This window comes from Chrysoperla carnea, chromosome 4 (assembly GCF_905475395.1).
Source record: "Chrysoperla carnea chromosome 4, inChrCarn1.1, whole genome shotgun sequence".
Classification (NCBI taxonomy): Eukaryota; Metazoa; Arthropoda; class Insecta; order Neuroptera; family Chrysopidae; genus Chrysoperla; species Chrysoperla carnea.
This window is the reverse complement of record NC_058340.1, coordinates 70,305,912-70,330,029: the sequence shown is the minus strand read 5'-3', so window position 1 is coordinate 70,330,029 and position 24,118 is coordinate 70,305,912. Positions and strand designations below refer to the sequence as shown.

Here is a 24,118-nt window from a genome sequence, read left to right as displayed (position 1 = left end):
GTAGATTCTATTAAGTTTTTAGAAGTATAAATTGGCGTTATTCATTATGTAAGACCTTTAAGACACTTGTAATCCATTGTTGAAATTTGTCGGCCAGATTCAGAAAATAGCATTGATTTAATGAAATGATATGCAAAAGAAAACGTTATCTTACTTTGTATTTAATTTTTCTAAAAACAGATTTAATAAATTTATTCATCAATTGCTGCTCAAGTAATTAATCAGAATTAATATATAAAAAAATAACATTATGTTTTCTTGCCTTGCCTTTTTTACCCAAAATTTTGCGAAAAATACTTGTATATCAAATATCAAATAAATTAGGTTTGAAGGGGTTAAATTTTCAAATTATTCAAAAAAATCGCGAAACCAGCGGACATTATATTTGTAATGTAATAATGGGCGATATCTTTACCTGTATGTGCGAATGGGCCTCTTCCGAAATCAAGTTCTTGCTCTTCAAATGATTTAGAAACGTTTCTAAATTTTTTACTTTGGTTTTTAATAATCGATTGTGCCGATTTAAGGCGATAATTTTTTTTTTCTGACTACGTATTTTATCAACCGGCAAACTGAAATGTCTTTTGGCGCGTCGAGGTGTATCAAATCCGTGCTCCATATCGACTTGCGAAACATGAGCAGGGCGCCAGCGTTTTTGGGATTTAGGTGTTTTCAATACACTGCTTCCAGAAGCAACAAAATCCATATTTGAATAATCAGGAGAAACTAATTCACTTCTTGAAGTGTCAGTAGAAATTAATTCCATATTTGAATAATCAGGTGAAACGAATTCACTTCTTGAAGTGTCAGTAGAAATTAATTCCATATTTGAATAGTCAGGTGAAACTAATTCACTTCTTGAAGTGTCAGTAGAAATTAATTCCATATTTGAATAGTCAGGTGAAACTAATTCACTTATATTTGAATAATCAGGAGAAACTAATTCACTTCTTGAAGTGTCAGTAGAAATTAATTCCATATTTGAATAATCAGGTGAAACTAATTCACTTCTTGAAGTGTCAGTAGAAATTAATTCCATATTTGAATAATCAGGTGAAACGAATTCACTTCTTGAAGTGTCAGTAGAAATTAATTCCATATTTGAATAGTCAGGTGAAACTAATTCACTTCTTGAAGTGTCAGTAGAAATTAATTCCATATTTGAATAGTCAGGTGAAACTAATTCACTTATATTTGAATAATCAGGAGAAACTAATTCACTTCTTGAAGTGTCAGTAGAAATTAATTCCATATTTGAATAATCAGGTGAAACTAATTCACTTCTTGAAGTGTCAGTAGAAATTAATTCCATATTTGAATAGTCAGGTGAAACTAATTCACTTATATTTGAATAATCAGGTGAAACTAATTCACTTCTTGAAGTGTCAGTAGACAAATACATAAGACTGCCAATAAGTTGTTGATAGGGTACTTCAGTGTAATTATCATTTTCCCTATCTAAACTAAGACCTATCTCCATTGGAGTACTGATATTTTTAGAATCTGTCATGTGGAATCTTTTTAACAATTGATCCACATATGACTTTTGATCTAATGTTATCGTACCATTACTTTTGTCTATATTTATTCTCATGCCCAGACAATTTTTTATTTCGCCTAAATCTTTAATTTCAAAAGCTTTACTTAATTGCAATTTTAAATCATTTGACTCAATTTCATCGTTAGTAAAAATAAAAAAATCGTCTACATAAATACAAACAATAGTTTTCAAACCATCTTTCATCTTGGTGTACAAACAAGGCTCTAAATCGGATTTTTTATAACTCAAATTACTAAGAAAATCATCTACTTTTTCATGCCATGAACGTGAAGATTGTTTCAAACCATAAATTGCCTTTTTGAGTTTCAAAACTTTATTATTACTCTCTTTTAATTGTAAACCTTCCGGTATCATCATAAAAACGTTTTCTTTTAAATCACCGTTCAAAAATGCCGTTGCAACATCAAGATGAAAAATGTTTAAATTTAATTTCGCTGAGAGTGAAAATAAAAGTCTTAATGTAGAATGCCTTACAACAGGTGAGAAAGTCTCATCGAAGTCGATACCCTGTTTTTGGGTAAAACCTTTTGCCACTAATCTTGCACGATATCGCACTTTACCAGAGATATCACTCTTTCTTTTAAAAACCCATTTGCACTTCACTACACAACCACTGTTAGGAATATCAGCGATCTCCCATGCTCCGTTCTTTTCAAATGACTGTAGTTCATTCTCCATCGCTGCCATCCAATGTTTACAATCCGGCCGTGACATTGCGTCTTCTACGGACACTGGATCACCATCGTTGTCTAAGCATAGATAGGTACATAGTCATCGAATTTTTTTGGTTTTTGTTGTCTCTCCGATCTTCTGTTAGTAGTGGGGTCTTCAATTACAATATCCGGTACAAAATCAGCATCCTGACTGGCATTACTTTCTTCTGATATATTTAAACTCTCCATTTCTTCAGAATCTGAAAGTGTTTGATTAGATTCTCCCACTGAATCTGATAATTCCGAGTATATAATTATATCATCTTTCTTATTCAGTTTTTCATTTATAATGACGTCTCTACTAATTATTACCTTTTTTGTTTCTGGATCATATAGCCGAAAACCCTTGATGTTTTCGCTAAAGCCAACTAAAATTGTTTTCTTCGATTTTTTATCCCATTTTAGACGTTTCTCTTTGGGGATGTGCATCATGACCTCACTTCCAAATATCCTTAAGTTACTAACTTCTGATTTTTGGTTAGTCCACATCTCAATCGGAGTCTTTTTTAAAGTTGCGACTACAGAACGATTTCGCAGATATACTGCAGTGTTTACTGCCTCTGCCCAGAATGTTTTGTCCAACTTCGCATCAAAAAGTAAACATCTGGCTTTCTCAACGATCGTGCGGTTTAAGCGCTCGGCTGTGCCATTTTGCTGCGGAGAATATGGATTAGTTTTCTGATGTATAATTCCATTTTTTATCAGAAAGTTCTCGAAATCTTTGCTGCAGAACTCTCCACCGCCATCTGTTCGAAAAATCTTAATTTTTGTTTCTTTTTGGTTTTCAACAAAATACTTGAATTTTTTAAAATTTTCAAATGTTTCATCTTTACTTTTTTGAAAATAAACAAAACTCATTTTTGTGTAATCGTCTTCAAGGATAAAAAAATACTTTGACCCACCTATTGATGTTGTTTCCATGGGCCCGCAAAGATCTGCATGAACAACCTCTAGTGCGGTAGACGCCCTGTTGCCTTTGTGATTGAATGACAATCTTGCCTGCTTTCCTTCACAACAGACCTCGCATATAATATTTTTATAAGAATCCTTACAATTCATCCCATCAACTATGCCATTTTTCATTAGATTGGGATCTTTATAATTTTTATGCCCGAATCTTCTATGCCATGTCTCACTGGTCACTGCAGCTGCTGCCAGTGAAAAAAAACTGCATTTTTGGCTTAAAAATCCACCGATATACATTATTCGTTAGGATAGCTGTTGCAATTAATGTGCCTTTTTTATTGTATATATTGCAACCTTTGTCGTGAAAAATAATCTCGTTACCATTCTTGATTAGCTGCGATACTGACAACAGATTTGTTGTCAAGCCTGGAACAAACTGAACATTGTTTATAGTTACATCATGCTTGTTTTTATTAACAAAAGTAGTAATTTCTATATCGCCTGCCTAATATTTGACAGCCAATCTTTTCTAGCGGTCAAATGTGTGCTACAACCAGAATCTATGTAAAAATCAGTATTTTTAAAATTACCGCTTAAAAAAGTAGCACTAAAAGCATTACCGCTCACTTTTTTATTGCCTTTATCATTTTTTTGTTATTATTTGGACATTTATTCATAAAATGACCTTTCTTTTTACATTTAAAGCACGTGATATTATTTTTATCTTTATAATTACTCACAGAACCAGAACCCGTATTTCCATCTCTTATTTGTTTTTTGAAGTTTTGCTTGGTCATAAAAGCTGCCGCTTTACTCTCAGCACTATCCAGATTCATATCAAGTAACTTGGATTTGATTACATCAGTGGTAATGTCGATTCCAGAATGTTCGATAGCTAGAATCATTGGCATGTACTTTTCAGAGAGTCCCGCTAGGAGAAGCGACCCTACCCATTCATCACTAATCTTGAAACCTGTCCTGTTCAATTTTTGTGCTGTTTCGATTACTTGATTGATAACTCGATATTAATAGTAACGATATTAATGTTCGTAGCAAACCTATTTTTCTGGAAAAACCACTATCTTCATAAAGTTTTTTAAGTCGATCCCAAACATCCTTAGCTGTTGTTGCATCTTTGACATGCAAGTACAAGGAGGACTCCAGAGTTAAAATCAACTTTGTTTTAGCTTTTCCAACTAGTGTCGTATCCGTTTCACTACCATCAATACACTTTGTTAGTCCTTCTAAAACGAAAACATTTTCGACTGCAAATGCCCAATCTAGGTAATTGTCTTGACCTGTTAGCCGCGGTACACTAGTTAAATAGTTTACGGCCATTTTCTTCTTAAAACTTAATACTGTATAATGTTTATTTATTAATATCACGTAACCTGGGCAATCTAGGAATCTAAGTGATCTGGGCCCATAACCTGTTGCGTTGAGGGTAGAATAAACCACTTAAACACTGTATTATTTAAGAAGAATTAATATTTATTATTTGTTTTTAACACAAGCATCAATCATTACATTTCATACAACACATTACACTACTACTCGTGTAGGTATATTAACTGTATTATCAAGAGTTCAAAAAATTAACAATTACTAGTTTAACAAACAGATGTCTCTGCATACATTATTTTTAGCTCTCTTCAACAGGTATCACCAAAAATACATTAAACAAATTCAGCCTTGGAATATAAGCTCAGATGACATGAAAATTAATGTCATTCAGTGGAAACTTTATTTGTATTTACCTTTGAAAATACCCTACTATAAAGATATATTTTAAAATATATGATCTAAGGTATTTACAAAATAAAATGTGAAAACGTGAAAAAAACAACCAAAAGTAACATATTATCCTAAACTAAAATTTTAACCTTAAAATTTACAACATAATAATACCTTTCCATTTAATAAATATTATTTAATAATTAAACTTTACTTACTTGTGATACATGTCTGCTTTAAAACGTCCCTTGCAAATAACACAATATTTTCCTATTTTTAAATAATTTTTATCATAGAATTAACGCAAAATTAGCTAACAATATTACTCGTTTGAACGTTAAAACAAAATAAAATTTTATTTATTTACTTTAAGCACATGTGAATTTGAAATATAAACACATCATTGAAGCAACTGATTCCGGTTATACGATCATGCGCATTGAATACCAGGCCTCCAATTATTTTCATCTTTGTTAATCTACTCTGTGACGCCAAAATACATATACTTGGTATACACTGTGCTCATCTATTTAAAATATATGATCTAAGATATAAACTAATTAGATGAATGAAATGTAATAGCTGCCAAGACAGATGCAGCCCTCTCTAGTGTTGTAAATGCTGTTTGAAATGTTATATAAATAATAAATTACTTATATAATTTTAAATTATTTTATTTTTGAAAAAAATTATTTATTTTAGCAAATAAAGTTATCGAATTTGGTTACCACGTCTGTAAAAAAAACTATGCTTATTCAAAGTATTCTCTGTCGCCATAATGATATAATTTTTAACAGGGTGTCCAGAAATTCAAAGACTATAAATTATAAAGCCCAATCATTTTTTGCCAAGATATTGATAAGTAACCTGGTGGTCTGTATTAGAACTACTGAAAAGGAGGTCTACTTCCTATTTTAATTAGTACGAATTTTTACCGAGAGTTTTATCTGATTTGAATTTGAATAGTTTTATTGACATTTAAAAATGGTAAGTACAAGTATTGTCATCTGGTAGTCTAAATTGGAACTATTGAAGACGGACCCACTTCCTGGTTGAGGAAGTACGAATTATTATCGCTAATTGACGGGGTTGCAACTGTCAGTTATCAATAATTATATAGAATTTGTAACGACCTGGTGATTCTTGTTTGTTATTGATTGTATGCAAGATCAATGCAATCCATCTCTTACAAATTGTTTAATATTCTATACAATTGCATACGATTCTATATAATTGTTAGACATCGATTCTATTTAATTGCCGTTGGACAAAACTATTTTTTCAACTAGATGAAACTCTAATTTAACGACCAAAGACAACGTCAAGCGTCGTCATGATTTTACATCTTAAGAAAAGTGGGTCACGCTCACGGAGCCGCTGTTGATCTAGTTACTAGTGTGAATTGGCCCATAAAATAATGAATATACTTTTACTTATCTAATAACCTACACTTATCAAATAAACGGGAAATGTTTGTAAAATGGATCTAAAATGTGTTTTAATATCTGACTTTGAAAAAGTTTGTCGTATTTGTATGAAATTTAACAAAACATTTTTATCGATTAACTCGTTTAAAATAGTTGAAATGATAATAGCATGTGCTTCTGTACAGGTAAGTCAGTATTCTGAAATATTCTAAAAAAATAATATAAATTTACATTATTTTATTCATAGATTTGGGAGAATGATGATTTACCAAATCAAATATGTAACGAATGCTTTCTTCAACTACAAAATACCATTAATTTTAAACAATTATGTGAAAACTCAGACAACGCATTTCGTCAAATTATTGAACAGAATAAAAATAATTTATGGAACAACCAAAACGATTCGGATAACGTGAAAAATGAAGAATTAGATGTCTCAAATTTTCCAATATATATCAAAGAAGAAGATGATGTTGAAAATATTACAAATGAAAATATCGATTATTACAAAAAATCAAAAATTGAAGAAACGGTAGAAATTAAAAATGAAGATAAATCAGAATTGAATAGAATAAGAACCAGAAAAAAAACCATTCAACATAAATTCGAAGAAGAGAGTGATGGCTGTGAAAATATAAATGATGCAAGTGATAGTGAAAATGAAAAATTTAGTGATGAAAGTGATAGTGAAAATATAAAAGAAGAAAGGGAAACTATGGATGAAAAACCGGATTGGAAGTGTGAAACATGCGATAAGACATTTAAAAAAGTGGAAACTCTTGGTCTGCATATGAAAAAAATACATAAATCAGACGGTGTTAAATGTAGAAAGTGTTCAATAATATGTTACCATCCATTACATTTACGTGTCCATGAAAAGTCTCATAATAGATGTCGAATTTGTAATTTATCATTTTCAACACTCAAAAAATTATCAGAACATAAATTAACTCACGAAAACGATTATGAACCCGAAATATTTTGTGAATTGTGCCCCACAAAATTTACCAATAAACACGGTTTATATAAACATATGCGATTTGTACATAAAATCGAAAAAATTCGACAACGTCCAAAATGTGATAAATGTGGGGAAACATTTCAAACAAAACGTACTTTATTAAAACATATACGAAAAATGCATAAAGATGAAAAAATCAAATCGAAAGACCAAATTGTTAATTGTGAAATTTGTGGGAAATCATTTAAACGACGTTATTTGGGTAAACATATGATAACTCATGCGGAACATGATAATTTAGCTTGTGAATTTTGTGCAAAAATATTTAAATCAATATTAACACTTAAAAATCATGTAAGAAATTTTCATAAGAATTCAGGACCTGTTTATAAATATTTATGTAATCAATGTGGACTTAAGTTACGTACGAAATATCATTTAGATAGTCATTTATTAACGCATACCAAAGAACGTCCGTTTGCTTGTGATAAATGTGATAAAACTTATCGAACATCGTTTCGATTAAAAGAACATAAATTACGGTTTCATTTGAATCAGCGTAATTTTGTTTGTACATTCTGTTCGCTAGCGTTTTATGATAAGAAAATCTTATTAGCTCATGTAAGACGTCATACTGGCGAAAAACCGTTTAAATGTCACATGTGTGATAAAAGATTTATACAAGAAGTTGCGTTAAAAGCTCATATGAAAGTACATATGAATTCAATGTAGACAAAAACGAGAATAAAATCGAATATTTTTTATTTGGAAAAAATTCAAAAATTTGTTTTTCTTGACACCATCCCCCACCCATTGTTTATCTGTCGATTTTTCTCATAAACAGACTTGACTTTTCAAATACCGAAACCCTTTTTAATACCAAATTTTATTCAAATCGGACTTTTGAATATTGTGACTGCTATAAAGTTTATAGACACTAAAATATATAGATACGTAATTAACGATGGTCATTTTTGACATCTATTAGGTAGGATCGTCATCCGCAAAATTGCGGATGATATTGTGCTCTTCTCTGACAGCATACATGATTTACAAATAATGTTGAACCAACTAGCCCTTAGAAGTAAACTCGAAGGCCTAAAAATTCAAAATTTATGTAAAAATATACTTAAATATTCTGATTTCGAGTCATAAAAGCACATTTTTCTTTTAAAATATTAAAATTAATAATTAAGTAATTTTTAAACTGTGTATCACGTGACCTAAAACGCGGGTAAGCCCTGCTGTGATGTCATAGCGGTATGAATCATAGACCATCAGCTAGTTCAGTGTAGACAGTTGGGTATAATATATACATAAATAAGTATTTATATTTATATTATAATCAGATGTCTATGAATATATCTGTCAAAGTTATTTGTGTTATTTCGTATAGTAATACCCATATTACGTCATGAAATTGGATGCCCGCGTTTTTGACAGTTTAAAAAAGTTTTAAAATTTAATTAATGTTTTTGGCAAGAAAGCGTGTGTATTTTTCCGAAATAAATGTTTGGTTCCTTTTTTTAGCAAAATCAACATTTTGAAGTACTTTTTCAAGAATAGTGGAATACCCTATTCTATTGCCGATAGAAAAACCGATAAAAGCGCACCAAGATCAGGATTTGTTGAAAACTACCAACTTTTTAAATCATTGTTGGTTCTCAACTATGACATGACCATAAAGATTATAACATAGCCGGTGACTTTGCAGCTCTATGATATCATAGAGCTGCAAAGTCACCGGCTAAACGCTTGATTGCAGTAGAAAGACACAGATAAAGTAGGCGCGTATAGTTCCCTTTGTTCCTCTTATATGCCTACAATTTCTCTCTCTTTCTACCTAGCTCACCACAGCCAAGAAAAATGACTCTTAAATACTACGACTGGTCCTTAATCTAATATTTTATTAAATTACAAAATTATATACAAAAATTATGGATCCTAAAATCAGCAACTTATTTAAATTCCTTGATTACTAATTCCATTCGACTAATTTCCTCTTTATAATTGATATATTTTCGAACTAATTTTCCAGTTTCACTTGTCCGCGACATATTTTCAAACATAAGGAATTCTTTCTCCATTTTTGTAATCTCTGTTGATAATGTTTCATGAGACTTTCGTAAATCTTTGATTGCTATGTCAACAGCTTTTTCCGTTTCTGATGTTTCTTTAAATATTAAATCTTGTAATTTACAAAACATCACCCTAAACAATAAGAAATTTAAATATGATTGAAGATAATAAATGAGAACTCTAGGATATATCGAAATAAATTTCGATTTTTGCCCCAATTTGCGTAAATCAGTTTTTTGTATTTTTAAAATACGTATTTTCGACTACCAAGTAGTCATCATCAGTAAGAATTAGCTAGTGATTACTTTTATTATGAATGTTACTCTTTGCACACCAAAAAGTGCAGTCCGCCACCAAATTAGCAAAGGTAACATTCATAATAAGAGTAATCACTAGCTAATTCTTACTGATGATGACTACTTGGTAGTCGAAAATACGTATTTTAAAAATACAAAAAACTGATCTAGAAAATTGGGGCAAAAATCGAAATTTAATAAGAAATTTGTTTGAATACTTTTACAAATATACATAAACTTATTATACCATGTATATATGAAATATACATGGTATAATAAGTTTAGTCCCAAGTTTGTAACACTTAAAAATAATGATGCTAGGAAAAAAATTTTGTCATAGGTGTTCATAAAATCACCTAATTAGTCCATTTCCGGTTGTCCGTCCGTCCGTCCGTCCGTCTGTGGACACGATAACTCAAAAACGAAAAAAGATATCGAGCTGAACAGCGTACTCAGGACGTAAAAAGTGAGGTCAAGTTCGTAAATGAGCATCATAGGTCAATTGGGTCTTGGGTCCGTACGACCCATCTTGTAAACCGTTAGAGATAGAATAAAAGTTTAAATGTAAAAAATGTTCCTTGTCAAAAATTAAACAACTTTTGTTTGAAACATTTTTTCGTAAACATCACTGTTTACCCGTGAGGGTGCCAATTAGGCGGAAATTTTATAATATATACTATACTTGATTATCAGTTATGTATGTGTATTGTGATAAAGAAATCAACACTGACTATGCATGGTATTTCAACAATTAACCCAGTCAATTGTTTGTTTTCACTTGTTTTCAACTTACTTTTGTTTAATATCGATAAATTCCAATTTCAATTTTAAATTTTTCATTTTATCTTTTAAATGTTCGATATTATCGACTTTTAACTGAAATATCTTTCGTATAATCTCACATAAAACTAGGATTGCTTGGTAACAGTTATCAAATTTTTGTTTAAATAGTGCTCGTTCATCCATTAATTCTTGCATATGATAATTTACGTTAAAATTTAAAATCGGTAACGTTGATCGAATATCCATTTTAATTTTATCCATACTTTCAAAAGTTTTTTTACTTAATTCTTTAATATCATCCGCAATGAAACATTTCAATTTTAAACTTGAATTATATGGTATTTGTTCTTTAGTATCTTCTGTAAGCCCTGCACGAATTTAAAAAAAAAAAAAAAAAAACATTTGTATCAAGTACCAAACTCATTTCAAGCTCGTTTCTTTCAAAATCCCCTTACCTAGTAACGATAAATTATCATTTAAATCGTGTAGTATAATAACGTTATTTATCGTGTCACAGTTTTCAATAAATTGTTTCCGTTGGTTCGCACTTTTCTCGGCGCTTTTAATACAAATATCCATTTGAAAATTTTTTAATTGTAAACTTTTAATATGTGACAAAAGTTCGTTAATTTTTTCAACTTGATCATTTTTATAATTTTGCATCCAATTTGAATGGTTTAGTGATTGTAATATACTTGTGGATGAAATCGTTTCAAAAGAATTTTTATTATCCATTATTTAAAAGTGAAAAATTTCACGTTATCAAAACTTTGTTTGAAGTTTGGGAATGTTTTAAAAAACTTGTAAAATTTAAAAAATAAATTGATAATTCGAGTTCAGTGTATTACAAAGTGTTCCAATTGAAATTTCCACTCACACTGAACTCAGTCGTGAATTCTGGGGTAAGGTACAGTCAGAGGCACTAACCCCATAACCTAAAATCATTATGTCATGTTTCAATTTGGTTTCACCTAAATTTGAAAATAAAATATTAATTATATAAGAAGTTATCGCTATATGTAGCGTCTCCTGTTCCACAAGAAGTCCTAATTGTGGTGACAATCATAGCTTCTCAAAAGTTTATCCGAAATCAATCAAATAAAATAATCGTTAATCTTATGGAATTTAGAGATAAGGAACACAAATTATATGGCTTTAATGCACCCCCCCCCCTTAGTGTCGCCATCTAGCGGATCTTTTTTTAATCTTCGTAGAAAAAAGGCCTGGAATTATTAATTATTGTATGTCCGGATTTAATGATAATGTTTATAATTTGCCTTATGTAGTTGGTTAAAAATTTTTCTTAGTATTATTTAAAAAATATAATTCTTTATATTAGCCTTTTTCCTGGAAAGATTAAAAAAAGATCCGCTAGATGGTGATACTAGGGGAGGGGGTACAAATATATCCTGTCATCTAGAGGATTTATTTTTAATCTTCCCAGGAAAAAGGCTAATTGTACCAGAGAGTGAGAGAGTATTATACGACTTCATACTCCGTCTCTACTTTCCCTATGTCTATGATGTATTGCATGGTACCAATGCCATCTTAATTTAATGCAAATTTTTTTAACACAGAGATAGTGTAATATGTTTAAAAAAAAGTTGTATAAATTTCGTTCAAATTCACCGATTTTATAAACATAGTTTTGAGTAAAACGCTATTGTACTCGATTTATGAATAGAGTATGTTAAATATGGCCGCCAGCTACCTGCTCGCGAGCGTCTGAGAGCACCGCCGTTCATTGTTGAATAACTCGAAAAGTATTCGTCGGATTCTCTTGAAATTCTTACGAGTATATTTTAAAGATATTATACTTTGAGAAATGGTAGTGGCCACCGACCTTAAAAACATAGTTTTGAGAAAAATGCGTTTAAAAGTTTTACACTCAATTTACGTATAGAGTATGTAATGTATAGCCGCCAGCTACCTGCTCTCGAGCATCCAAAAATATTCATTGGATTCTCTTGAAATTTTTAAAGAATATTTTAAGAACATTATACTATGAAATATTGAATTTTTTTTGAAAATTCAGACTGCCTCTAACTCCTTATCTTTACGTTGACACTGACAGATTGTAAAGTTTAAAACATGATTAATTGGAACACTTTGTAAATATTAAATGTCATATTACAAATCGGATTGTTTTTTGGAACCGTCGTAAAGTTCTTGAAACTCAAAATATTTATTTTAATGTATTATGATAAGTGAAACATTCCATTCAATTTGATATTGGAAAATTTTGAATTAATTTAGTGATAAATATTACCTGAATGTAAGATCCGTTATTAATCATAACCTTTTGTTTCTTGTGTACCAAACTTTTCGACCAAAAATTTTCGGACATAATGGATCTGGATCAAGTGTGTCCACGATGTAAAACTACCAAATATCGAAATCCTCAGCTAAAGTTGATGGTAAATGTCTGTGGCCATGCTTTATGTGATAATTGCGTTGAACTTTTATTCTTGAAAGGTTAGAATTCCAAAAATCCATAAAATTTCCATTAAAAGTACTTTTTTTGTAAATAATTTTTTATAGGTTCAGGTGCGTGTCCCGAATGTAATGTTCCTTTACGACGTAGTAATTTCCGTGTACAATTATTCGAAGATTCCAAAGTTGAAAAAGAAGTGGATATTCGTAAACGTGTACTGCGTGATTATAATAAAAAAGAAGAGGATTTTGCTACCCTTCGAGAATATAACGATTATTTAGAAGAAATCGAAACGATTGTTTATAATTTAACAAACAATATCGATATTGTCGCAACAAATAAACGTATTGAACAATATAAACGCGATAATCGTGAAATAATTTTAAAGAATAAGAGCAAAATAAGCCGTGAAGAGTTAGAATTAGAACATTTACTCGAATTAGAACAACAACAAGAAGAATTATATCGACAAAAATTAAAATTAGAAGAAAATGAAATAAAAAAGAAGAAAATCCGTGAAAAAGAAGCGTTAATCGATGAGCTAACATATTCAGATGTAAATGCAAAGAATATTATCGATACGTTCGCATTAAATGTACAAGAACAAGCTAAAGTGGATGTACCGGTTGTACCAAAACAATTTTCAACGGGTATTAAGATTACAAATCATAGTGGATTTTTACCAATACCAAAGATTGAAGAAGGACCACAATTTGTTTATTCAGCACCACAATTTAAATCAAATGGTCCACCGGCTCCCACATACGAACAGTTACATTCGCAAGGATTTATACATCATATGCGTGCGGAAACGTTACAAGAACGTGCAGGCGGATATAAATCAGAAATTGCATGTAAACGGGCATTACAAGATGCATTGACTGGTTTATATCATGTGCCCAAACCTGTTGTTTAAAGTTTACTAAAAATACAATTAAGTTATAACTTTAGAATGTAAATAAATAATTTCATGAAAAATGTATGTGTTTTTATACACCCTGTATATATGAAATATATATCAAGATATAGTAACTTTAGTTCCAAGTTTGTAACGCTAAGAAATATATTAATGATGAAACCGATTTAGGGTATAGGTATTCATAAAATCACTTAATAAGTTCACTTCCGTTTGTCTGTCCGTCCAGCCGTCATCACAATAACTCCGAAACGAAGAGAGATATCAAGTTGAAAATTTTTCGAAAAGGCGGCTGCCAGAAGGTCACCATTTTATTTGGAATTGGTCAATATGCATTCCTCTTGGTCAATATGCGACTGTTTTTTAATCAAAAATCTTTGTAATGCTTAGAGGTACATAGTTCTGTAACACTTGTTAGATAGTTAGCCGCTCTTCGGGCCCTTGATGTGTCAAGATTACAATCGAGTAAAGTCTATTAATGCTTCGGTAAACTGAATCGTCTAGCTGGCATTGCATGACACATTAAGGTCGTGTCTAAGGCCCTTTTTACCTGGGATTGTCATCTCCATGGCAAAATGTTCCGTAATTTATCAAGGAATGGCTACGATAAAACCATCTTCATTATTGGGACTGCGCATGGCTTGCGACAGACCAAATTGTGTATTTGACTGTGCTCGCCTGAAAATCAGTTGAGAAGGCTAGTGAAAACTCTTGACAGGACAATGCCGATTGAACTACCACCTTCATAACGTGGAGTCCTCTGATAATCCCATTTGTAGGGCTTGTATGGAGGATGATGAAATCTTCATGTTTTTTTGATGGCAATTGCAAGTAAGACAACTACTTTAAAATTGTATTAATAATAAAAAAACACTTTAATTACTTCAATTTTTATTTGTAAATATAAAACAATAATATAATATTTAATAATAATTTGCCCAAAATTTATTGAAACAATATTACTCAGCTGGGCCTCCGTGAGATCATTTCAAAACTAACTATTTTGTATCTTTTTAATTGGTTCAAACACATTTGTTATTTTGCTTTATCAATTCCACGATTTTCGTTGGAATGACGAAAACGTCCATAGTGATATAGATATTACAAATTTAATACAACCAAAGTCTTATTATTAATGGGCATTTTCGTAATTTCAACGAAAATCGGGAAAATGACGGAACATACAATACTGCTAATCAGAGAGTTAGTAATAATTAGGGCTATAAGACCTTAGTATGGAGGACCATCTTAAATAGGGGTCAAAGTAAAAAAGTGTCCAGCTAAAAGCATTAAATAATAGTTCTAGAATAGACCAGAATGGCGCTTGTGTAGCTAGAGTGTTTGATGTGAACTTTTCTATCCTACTTTGATTACGTTGATAACTTCTTTTAAAATGTACATTTTTGCTATAGTAGCGCCAGTCTTATTTAATGCTTTTCGACGGACACTTTTTGATACACTGAGATGATTCTCCAATTCTCTACCCTCCATAGACCTGAGCTAAAAACTCAGAATATCTGCTAGATTACTGATTTGCTAGATTAAGTCCATCATACCTAAGTTGTTCTGAAAGCACTGAATGATAATTAACTCAGACCATAAAAAAAATAACTATGTTTGCCTATAAGAGGGCTCAAGACAAAATTAATGACTCGCTGTTGAGCTTTTATGTACGACACAAAAGCTAACAAACATTCACAAACGTCTCTCATTTCGAGTACTTTCCAGGCACAGTTTAACACGTACGTGTATTGTTTCACGATCGGGTGCTATTTCTGTTTGTTCGGGTGCTGATAAGTCTGTTTTTTTATTCATTAGATACGAATCGTTTTGAAACAATCTCACGAAAAATCCCTTATTATTTCATAGTGTGTGTATGGTATTTTATTTTTTCCATTATTATTTATTGATTCTGTTAATGGCTGTAAAGCGTTTTGTTTATTGTTTTTAAATCTTCTATATTATAACAAAGAAAAAAATATATACTCTGTCAACAAAAAAATTAAGGTTTTTTACAATTAAAAGAAAATAAATTGGGGAAACAAATTTCTGAAATTGATTGTGGAAATCATTTGAGATTCGAATAAATAAAAATTATATATTAAGCTCGTTCAACATAAATAAAATTAGTCTAGTGCAAATCAGTCGATAAATGAAATGACGTACGAACAAACATTTTACATCAAAATGCTGTCTTTTTGAGACTAGTTAAAAAGCAATGATTTGTAATATTTTAAAAATTTTATTGTACGTACAAAACATATATGTAATATTCCTATATGGCCAGCCGTGAGAGAGGCCCGGTGAATTTCGAACGGTGTAGACAATTGTTTCTCTCTTGCACATTATTTTTACTAATTTTTTGAACGACAAAATATTTAAAACAATAAAAATGAAGTTAGTAATACCATTTGAATATTTCGACTACAGCTAAATTTAAAAGAAAAAAATTAAACTATTGTTGGAATCTGAAAAATTATGGCCAAAAAAATTCACCTAAATTTCATAGCATAATTTAAAATGTTTGTTAGCCATAGTTTTTGAGATAAAAATATTTATTATTATGACTGTTGTTATTTCTAAAATATTGGTAAATTATTTTTTAATATTTCGTAAATTTCAAAATAAAGATATCTTTTTTTTTTCAAATATTATTAAAATAGAAAACATCCTTAGAATAATGTTTGGAATGATGAAATTATTTTTAATTAATAATCGCATTTATTTTAAATTTCGCGCTTCTCTATTCACTTATGTCATTTGTTTTTCGTATGTCAGTCATTTTAATACTCACTTACAGGGTTGCCACATGTAATACGAATTTTATAGAGCTTTTCAAAGACATAAAGAATGGAAAGTGGGCGCTGTACGATTTAAATTTACAAGGTCGAAAATAATTCTAATATATAGAATATTTCTAAAAGGTCTGTACAACGCTCTACCAGATATAATACAGCTAAATGGTTTACTCGTAATTTGCTTGAATTCTATGGCTTTACTGCTTAAAATAGCATCTAATACCCGTAGCCGTAGCTGCTAGGGTACAACTTGCAATACTCCTCTTAATATTGTTATCTGGAAGAGGGTTGTACAAATTTTTTAGAGGTATCCTCGTTATAAGTCTGTCATGAGTCTTTCAAACTACTTCTAAAAAGTCAAATCTAGTTTACTAGTTTAGCTAGATTTTTCACTTTGACAATCTAGGCTACATCTACTCCTCCCAATTTTCGTACATATTATATTGATAGATATCCATTTTTTTCTGATTCGAAACCAATTTTTAAATAAAAATCTATTATCACAAAATAAATTCGTCTCTGAAACAAACAAACAAAATTTGGCAACCCTGCTCATTGTAGATATATACAGGCAATTAGCATTTAAAAAATAAATTTTCAATCACAATATTTTTATTTCAGCTGAGTTTCTCCTAAATTGTACTAATTAAAACATGATTTGATATCGACAAGAAATTTTGCATAAATATAGGCTATAAATCTATAAATTCTATGCTCAAAGCTCAAAGAATGATCAAAGTGAGTATCGATAAGATAGTGTATACATGGTAACAGCACATCCCCAAACATTACAGTGAACCCCCAAAATACAAATAAAATAAAAAAATTTTCACATTTATAATTAATATATATATATATACTTTTTTTATATGCAGTTTTGTCAAATTTCAGACTTAACAATAATAATTATATACGAAATTCTGCGCGTAAATTTTCTTTTTTTTTTTTAGAGATTTTTTTTGCTAGCTAATTCGTAAAATAACTCTGTTTTGCTTCTAAAAATAAAATACACAAAATGGAATATTTTCTAGTAATACTTTTGAATTTAACATAAAATACTTTTCAACGCCAAAGAGTTTGTCGGACTCTCCTTTTGAAATATTCTAAACGAAATCAACGATTTGTAGTTTGCCCAATTTTCATATCATTTACGTAGTTCGTTCAGTTCATCACAGTTTGCACAATTACGAACGTTCTACGCTACAAGTTTTAAAATTATTTTTCTACTGTATTGATAAATGGTAAGAAAGCTGGTACTATAAATTGGAACTACAGAAAACGGGCCCACTTGGTGTTTTAATTATTATGAATTATTGTCTCCAATTGGTCGGGTTTATCTGATTTGAATTTGAATATTTTTAGAGGCCTTTAAAAATGGTGGTAGTCTAAATTGGAACTATTGAGAACGGATTCACTTCCTGTTTTAATGAGTACGAATTATTATCGCTAGATGGCGTAGTTGCAGCTCCCAGGTATTATTGACCTAGCTTAATGGAAATGGAATTCGTTTTATGAAAAATCTGTGAATACTCAAATGAAAATTCCAAACTTTTCAATAAGAACAAATCATGAGAAGCGTTCAATGTCTTCATTAAATGTTGAAGTGTTTATAAAATAATTTTTTCTAAAATAAACGTAAAAAAAAAACAACAAATGATATAAAATTTCGTCGAGGAAACTTTTAATACTGATTTTGCAACTAACAGTGCACCATGCAACCAATGACACCATCTACTAGAGTAGGGATGGCGACCCTGATAAAAACATTGGATTCATGAATCGCAAATTTCGGATTCGCCATGTTATTTCAAGTGCTTTTTGTTTGCCAAACTATGAAAATTTCTATAAAATGTTAGCAAAACCGTCTCTTTTCATTTGAAGAAAGCATTTAAGAAATGAATCCTTGAATTAATTAAGAATCCAAAATTTACGATTCATGAATGACTTTTTATCAGGGGAATCATTGCGCGAGCCATTGATGGCACGCGACTGAATATTATAGGCATGCCACCGATCATAATAGATTATGAACGAACGCGATTGATCTTACGAACATTGACAGCACGTCTATGGCCTCATTAAAGATTTCTTTAGAAAAAATGACACGTTGATACATAAAGGTTCGCTACCCCTGCACTTAGAAGTCTTATCTTCGAGATTTGAACATAAATAGTCTATGAAGTTCATAGGGAAAATGTTGCTTTATGATCTCAATTATTGTGGGGTTAATTCTTTGGGATGTAACCTTCCCTTCTCAAAATCTAATCGTCTTGAAAGTCTTATAGATCAGTGGTCGGAACTCCATTTATTGTGCCTATTACTGGTCTATAGTATTAGTTTTATTTGACTAACGCAAGTACTTTTTGAAAAAATCTCAGAACACCCATGTCACACCTTCTTTCCTTATTGCTAAATTAATTTAAATAAAAATAGCCATGAACACTTTTTGATATCGACCTTATACCGTTTCTTAGACCATTAATTTTAACACAATGTCATTGAAGCCTAAATTATAAAATAAAAACAATTTTATATCATTTTTATAAACAAAAATTATTATTTAAATTAACGGTTTTAATTTTAAAATAGAAAAAAAATTACACTAGAAAAACGCATGGCAAAGAAAAAACAATATTTTGAATGGTGATCGAACCCATTTTTTACACCTCGAAACAAAAACATTTTTAATTACATTACTAGAAAATAAGCCATTTGTTTTTTGCTTAGATGATTGTTATTTATGTATATGTATGTATGTGTGTGTGTGGCTATAATTAAAACACCACCCCTCCGATTCTTACTTAATTAATATATTGTATAAATTATAATAGTTTTTAATATATTTTTACCCTAACTATAGAATCTCATAGCAATTTTCTTTTTGTTCTAAAATATATATTTTTTATTTTTCACAATAATAAAAAAATTATAAGAGAAAATATGATAAATGGTTTCTAAGCAAAAAAAAAACCATATCAGAAATCTCTTTCAATTATTTTGAAACGGAATCTATACATTTTTTTTTTCCACTTTTTTTTTTTTTTTTTTTGGTTGTTGTTTAGACAAAACACAATTTACGATATCTGAGATGTGATAATAAATGGGGAGAAGGATGAAGGTCCCTTTTACATGGGACCTTCAATATTACTGATTTTCATGGCACAATAATATACGCTACGGGCAAACATTAAAATTGCTAATAAGAAAGCGCCAACATATGCTACATATATACCACCATGACCTTTGACCAGTGCATATGTACCGACGGTAACACCAACGCCTATACCCAAAAATACGATACCAATTATCAAAAATAGGAATCCACGTGCACGAGCGAAATCTGGTCCAACTGATGATACTTTCCGACAATGAGGACAGCGTGCTAATGCATTATTTAATGTATTAAACTGTAAACAAAAAATACAAAAGTCTTTTGTAGAGAGCTTTATTTTTTGTAACTCCACTTCGTATCGGTGCTGATGAAATTTTAATAGTTCCAAGGGATTCCAAGTTAGAACTGAATAGTTCGGATTTTGAAAAAATTTCTAGCCATGCTTAATTAACCCGGAATCCTTTTTAAGCGAGAAACTTGTATACACTTCGCAAAAATAAAAACACGTCACTTTTTATTTTGTAAAAAATACTCCAAATTTGCAGGCATGTAACTTCGTTGTCTTGGGTCTTTTTGGGCTCTACCAAGGTTCATTATAACCCTCCATAAATCGCGTAACGAACGTCAGAAGCTCTCGATAAATGTAATCATATTTTAAATATTCTAGTATTTATTAAAACCCAATTATTATATCACGAAATTAAATATTAAATTTTAAATGTCTTGGGACATTTCCTGGCTTAGTCTTGTCAGGATAAATAACGCGACAAAAAAGTAAACGATCCAAAAAATTAAGATTTTAAGAAAATACATAGTGTAAGACTAGTTGCGACCGAGTTGAGATATTCAATTTGTTTATTAGCCGTTTAGTTTCCGAGCGATGGGAGGGGGGGAGGCTGAAAAATGAAAATTTTTGGGCAAGACCTGAACTTCATTTGATGTACCCTTAACGAAGGGTTAAGGATAATATGTAAACTTGATTTTTGTATTCCTTGATTTCCATATTAATTTTCGCTCAGCTATATTCCCTGACAATACTCAATTTTCTCGATTTGTGGCATCTTATAAAATCAAATAAAACTTAAATAACTTACCAAAAATGTATCACTGCAATGTCCGCATGTAACACGGCTCATTCCTGGCATTGTTGGTACCGGAGGTGTAACAGGACTTGGTGCCAAATTAATAATTCGTTTACAATTTGGTCGTGGGCAAGCAATCCGCTGCGATGAACTTTTACAAATCAATAAACAGTTGCAGGGGCAACGTACATATTTTTTTCCAGGTGGTGCATTTCGTATTGGCTATAAAAATTAGAAGAAAAAAAACCAAGATTAACTATGTAAAAAAATACAAAATCCTCAGCGACAAAAAAATGTGAATGTTTGCCCTATTCCGACCCTTCAGTGTTCCAGCTTGTCTAATGACGTCCGACCTTTCGTTTTTGTTCCGAGAAGGATGATTTACAGTTAAAGAGATCCCACAGTGTGAGAAATAACGAAAATTTTTCGAAATATAAATTGTTTCATGTTAATGCATTACAAACATTTATAAGTCGCCTCGAATCTCGTAACCTAGCGTCTAAAAATTAGATACATACAGTGGCTTCATTACATTGGCAACATTTGACAACATGTTGCTCCTTTTTGCCAGAAATATCAATCATAGCTTGACACACTCGACATGTAACCATCGGTACACCTGTTGTGTTTCCACTTTGATACGGTGGCGGTAATTCATCTGGACCAATTGGAAATACGGTCGCTTGCTGACCTATATAAACAAATAATATATATATTATCTAGAAATTTATCTCGAAGAAAGCAGTTTTTTACCATAACGTGTTTGCGGTACAATATAATTCACTAAAAAATCCGTCAATTCACAAAATTTATTAAGAATTTGTGGCTGAATATTGACAAACATTTTTTGGAAATATTTTCTAAATACGACATAAAATCTTATGAAACAGGTTAGAGGTCATTTATATTCAAATCAAGATAAGGAATTATTATTATTAAAGAAAGAATTGAATCGGCTGTACCATTTTTAAATCGAATGACTCATATTGATAAACAAAAGGAAATCTAGTCGAAATTTATACACAAAAAAAATTTAATATACCTTGAAAATTCTGATTAGTGCCTTCTGAAGATCCATCATACGTTGGATTGTTGTCTTGATACCGCAAAAGTGCCTGTTTTTCATTATCTTTGCCTTCACTCATTTTTTGACAGTTTTTGACAAAAAAAAAAAAAGAAAAAAAAGTTTATGGGGAAATGGCAGACTTTATGTTTGAAACAATCTTAGAAATTTTGTTGTAAATATTTACATTTACAAAAAACCACTTTCACATAATTTTAACCACATTCATGAAAACTTATTTTTTAATTGTCCCCACAAATAATGGGTTCCCAATGCCCCAATCACAAAAATATTTTTAATAAATATAAAAAAACTGCACCTAAATAATTAAATGAAAATGAAAAACATAGCCATTACTCTGAAGCTAGTTACAGTGTGAACAATTGACGTAAATAAAAATAACCAACAAATTACACTAGGATTATCAAAACGTCATGAGTCATTTCATTCTTCATTTTATTATCAAAATCTATTACAAATTTAATAAAGATTAGAAAATCTGCAAAAAAAAAGAATTAGAATATAATCATAAAATTCCATTCATTGTAACGATCATAGTTGACTCTGATAAGATTTTGTTTATTTTTTAGATTCTGATAAGAGAATGCAAAAATATATTAGTTCGTATCAAAATGTACAGTTCCTAAAAAAATATGCAAATTTTTATTATTAGGTCAATTCATTCATTCACTTTAATCATCACCAATCCTTCCTGTAAAATATATGTATACATTTTGGTGGGTATCGAACCGATGACCTTTACCATTCTAAGCTAGCAGATTTGATCGGGATAGTCCAGAAATCTTGTAGTCTCTCCCGACTTCCTATATAGATATAAAGGTGTATTTTCATGCTTACGCTAGACGCTGAGCGTTAAATTAGATTACGTGGCCAGTTTAGGCTCTGCTGCCATCTGGAAAGAGAATTAAGATTAATTTTGACTGTACTTTCACCAGCCATTAAGATGTGGTTGTTTATTTATTTGTCATTACCATGCGTTTCATGGAGGTTATAAAGAAGGAGAACGATCGCTATAGAAAATATTGTCCCCAAAATATGGACAAAATAAATGAGGCGCTGGGATCGCTAAGTTGTCTCATTAAAAGCGGGCTGTTGTGCGCTAATTTCAAATGATCTATCAACGTTTAATATACGTGTATATAATATCATTCGAAGGAAAAAAAAGCAAATAATGAAATTATTATTATTATTATTATTATTTACTAATGAATAAATTATAAATTATCTATTCTACTTTATAAATTTATCTATACTACTTTATAAATTTGAATGGTACTAACTTCATCTACTTGCACTCATAAACGCGGCTGGTGGCTGAAAAATGAACTATAAATTCTACAAATTTTCAGGAACAGACGCTTTAATGCTTTAGCGCGCAGCGATCGTTCTCCTTCTTTATAACCTCCATGATACGTTTTATAAAAAACGAGGTTAGGGAATTGCTTTAAGCATGTATATCTAATGTTCGGGTCCGAAACCTTGTATTCGTCAATCCTGGGAGATATCCCGGCCGAGAAGGCCGCGTTCGAGTGACAGGTTGTTTTCAAGGAGGGTACGGAGGACCTCTTGGACTAGGTGCCAGGGATCCATCTGTGGTACCCGTCTTACATTTTATTATTATTATGCATATCTCGAGATGTCGACTTTCGATATAAATATTGGCGAACGAAATTACCTAGAGATGGCTCTGGTGTGAATGCAATATGGCCGATATAGAGGATTTTCGTTCAAGTTGTCAAAATAAATTTTTTCATTTTTTTTTGTTTATTTGTTTTTTTAACATGGAGAAAGCCCTGGATATTAATATTGGTGATATATTTTATCTACTTGGTGGATCAGTAAGGCCGTTGATGGAAGGAGAGGCGCTTTCTCGTTCCAAAAACTTGTTTTTCTGTGGTATCCAATCGAAGCAAAATAATTGTTTATTAATCAAATCTTCATGTTTGCAAACGTCGAACATCACCGAGAAACCTCATGAGATCTAAATCAAAGTGTTTGTAGCCAATGACAACAAAAAAATCGAATGCTATTGTTCTTGCAAAGCGGGCGCGGGAAGCAAGTGCAAGCATGTTTTTGCGACATTGTGCGGCAACTGACGCCTGTAGATCTTGTTTTCCCACACTGGGGAACACCACAACGTTTTTCATTTTTGATAATTTCCATCTCAACAACAAAAACATTCAGCACTTGTGTAGCTGTCAAAACTCAAAATCCTCTATAATAGTTTCA

The 24,118-nt window shown here is 31.0% G+C and overlaps 5 protein-coding genes across 6 annotated transcripts; 2 read left to right on the top strand and 3 right to left on the bottom strand.

The window, feature by feature from the left end:
- The first annotated feature begins 6,391 nt into the window (after positions 1-6,391).
- LOC123298910 (zinc finger protein 726-like) lies at positions 6,392-8,037 on the top strand. The gene is made up of 2 exons (XM_044881010.1): positions 6,392-6,526; positions 6,589-8,037. Exons 1-2 carry the CDS (start codon positions 6,395-6,397, stop codon positions 8,035-8,037), a joined length of 1,581 nt encoding a protein of 526 aa, XP_044736945.1. The 5' UTR covers positions 6,392-6,394.
- Positions 8,038-9,199: 1,162 nt separating this feature from the next.
- On the bottom strand, positions 9,200-10,709 carry LOC123298909. Its single transcript, XM_044881009.1, has 2 exons — positions 10,474-10,709; positions 9,200-9,516 (listed from the first exon to the last, which is right to left on the bottom strand). Exons 1-2 carry the CDS (start codon positions 10,707-10,709, stop codon positions 9,264-9,266), a joined length of 489 nt encoding a protein of 162 aa, XP_044736944.1. The 3' UTR covers positions 9,200-9,263.
- A 7-nt stretch (positions 10,710-10,716) lies between these two features.
- On the bottom strand, positions 10,717-11,230 carry LOC123298908. Its single transcript, XM_044881007.1, has 3 exons — positions 10,919-11,230; positions 10,767-10,831; positions 10,717-10,725 (listed from the first exon to the last, which is right to left on the bottom strand). The coding sequence occupies exons 1-3, from the start codon at positions 11,196-11,198 to the stop codon at positions 10,717-10,719; spliced, it is 354 nt and encodes a 117-aa protein (XP_044736942.1). The 5' UTR covers positions 11,199-11,230.
- Positions 11,231-12,579: 1,349 nt separating this feature from the next.
- On the top strand, positions 12,580-13,824 carry LOC123299332 (CDK-activating kinase assembly factor MAT1). 2 transcript variants are annotated; one of them, XM_044881700.1, is made up of 3 exons: positions 12,580-12,738; positions 12,807-12,938; positions 13,005-13,824. In XM_044881700.1, the coding sequence occupies exons 2-3, from the start codon at positions 12,812-12,814 to the stop codon at positions 13,811-13,813; spliced, it is 936 nt and encodes a 311-aa protein (XP_044737635.1). In that variant the 5' UTR covers positions 12,580-12,738; positions 12,807-12,811; the 3' UTR covers positions 13,814-13,824. The 2 variants fall into 2 exon arrangements, with proteins under 2 accessions (XP_044737635.1, XP_044737634.1); XM_044881699.1 differs by having other exon boundaries at positions 12,580-12,938.
- Positions 13,825-19,665: 5,841 nt separating this feature from the next.
- LOC123299341 (type 2 phosphatidylinositol 4,5-bisphosphate 4-phosphatase) lies at positions 19,666-22,182 on the bottom strand. The gene is made up of 4 exons (XM_044881717.1): positions 21,848-22,182; positions 21,324-21,496; positions 20,818-21,027; positions 19,666-20,018 (listed from the first exon to the last, which is right to left on the bottom strand). The coding sequence occupies exons 1-4, from the start codon at positions 21,948-21,950 to the stop codon at positions 19,737-19,739; spliced, it is 768 nt and encodes a 255-aa protein (XP_044737652.1). The 5' UTR covers positions 21,951-22,182; the 3' UTR covers positions 19,666-19,736.
- Positions 22,183-24,118: the final 1,936 nt, after the last annotated feature.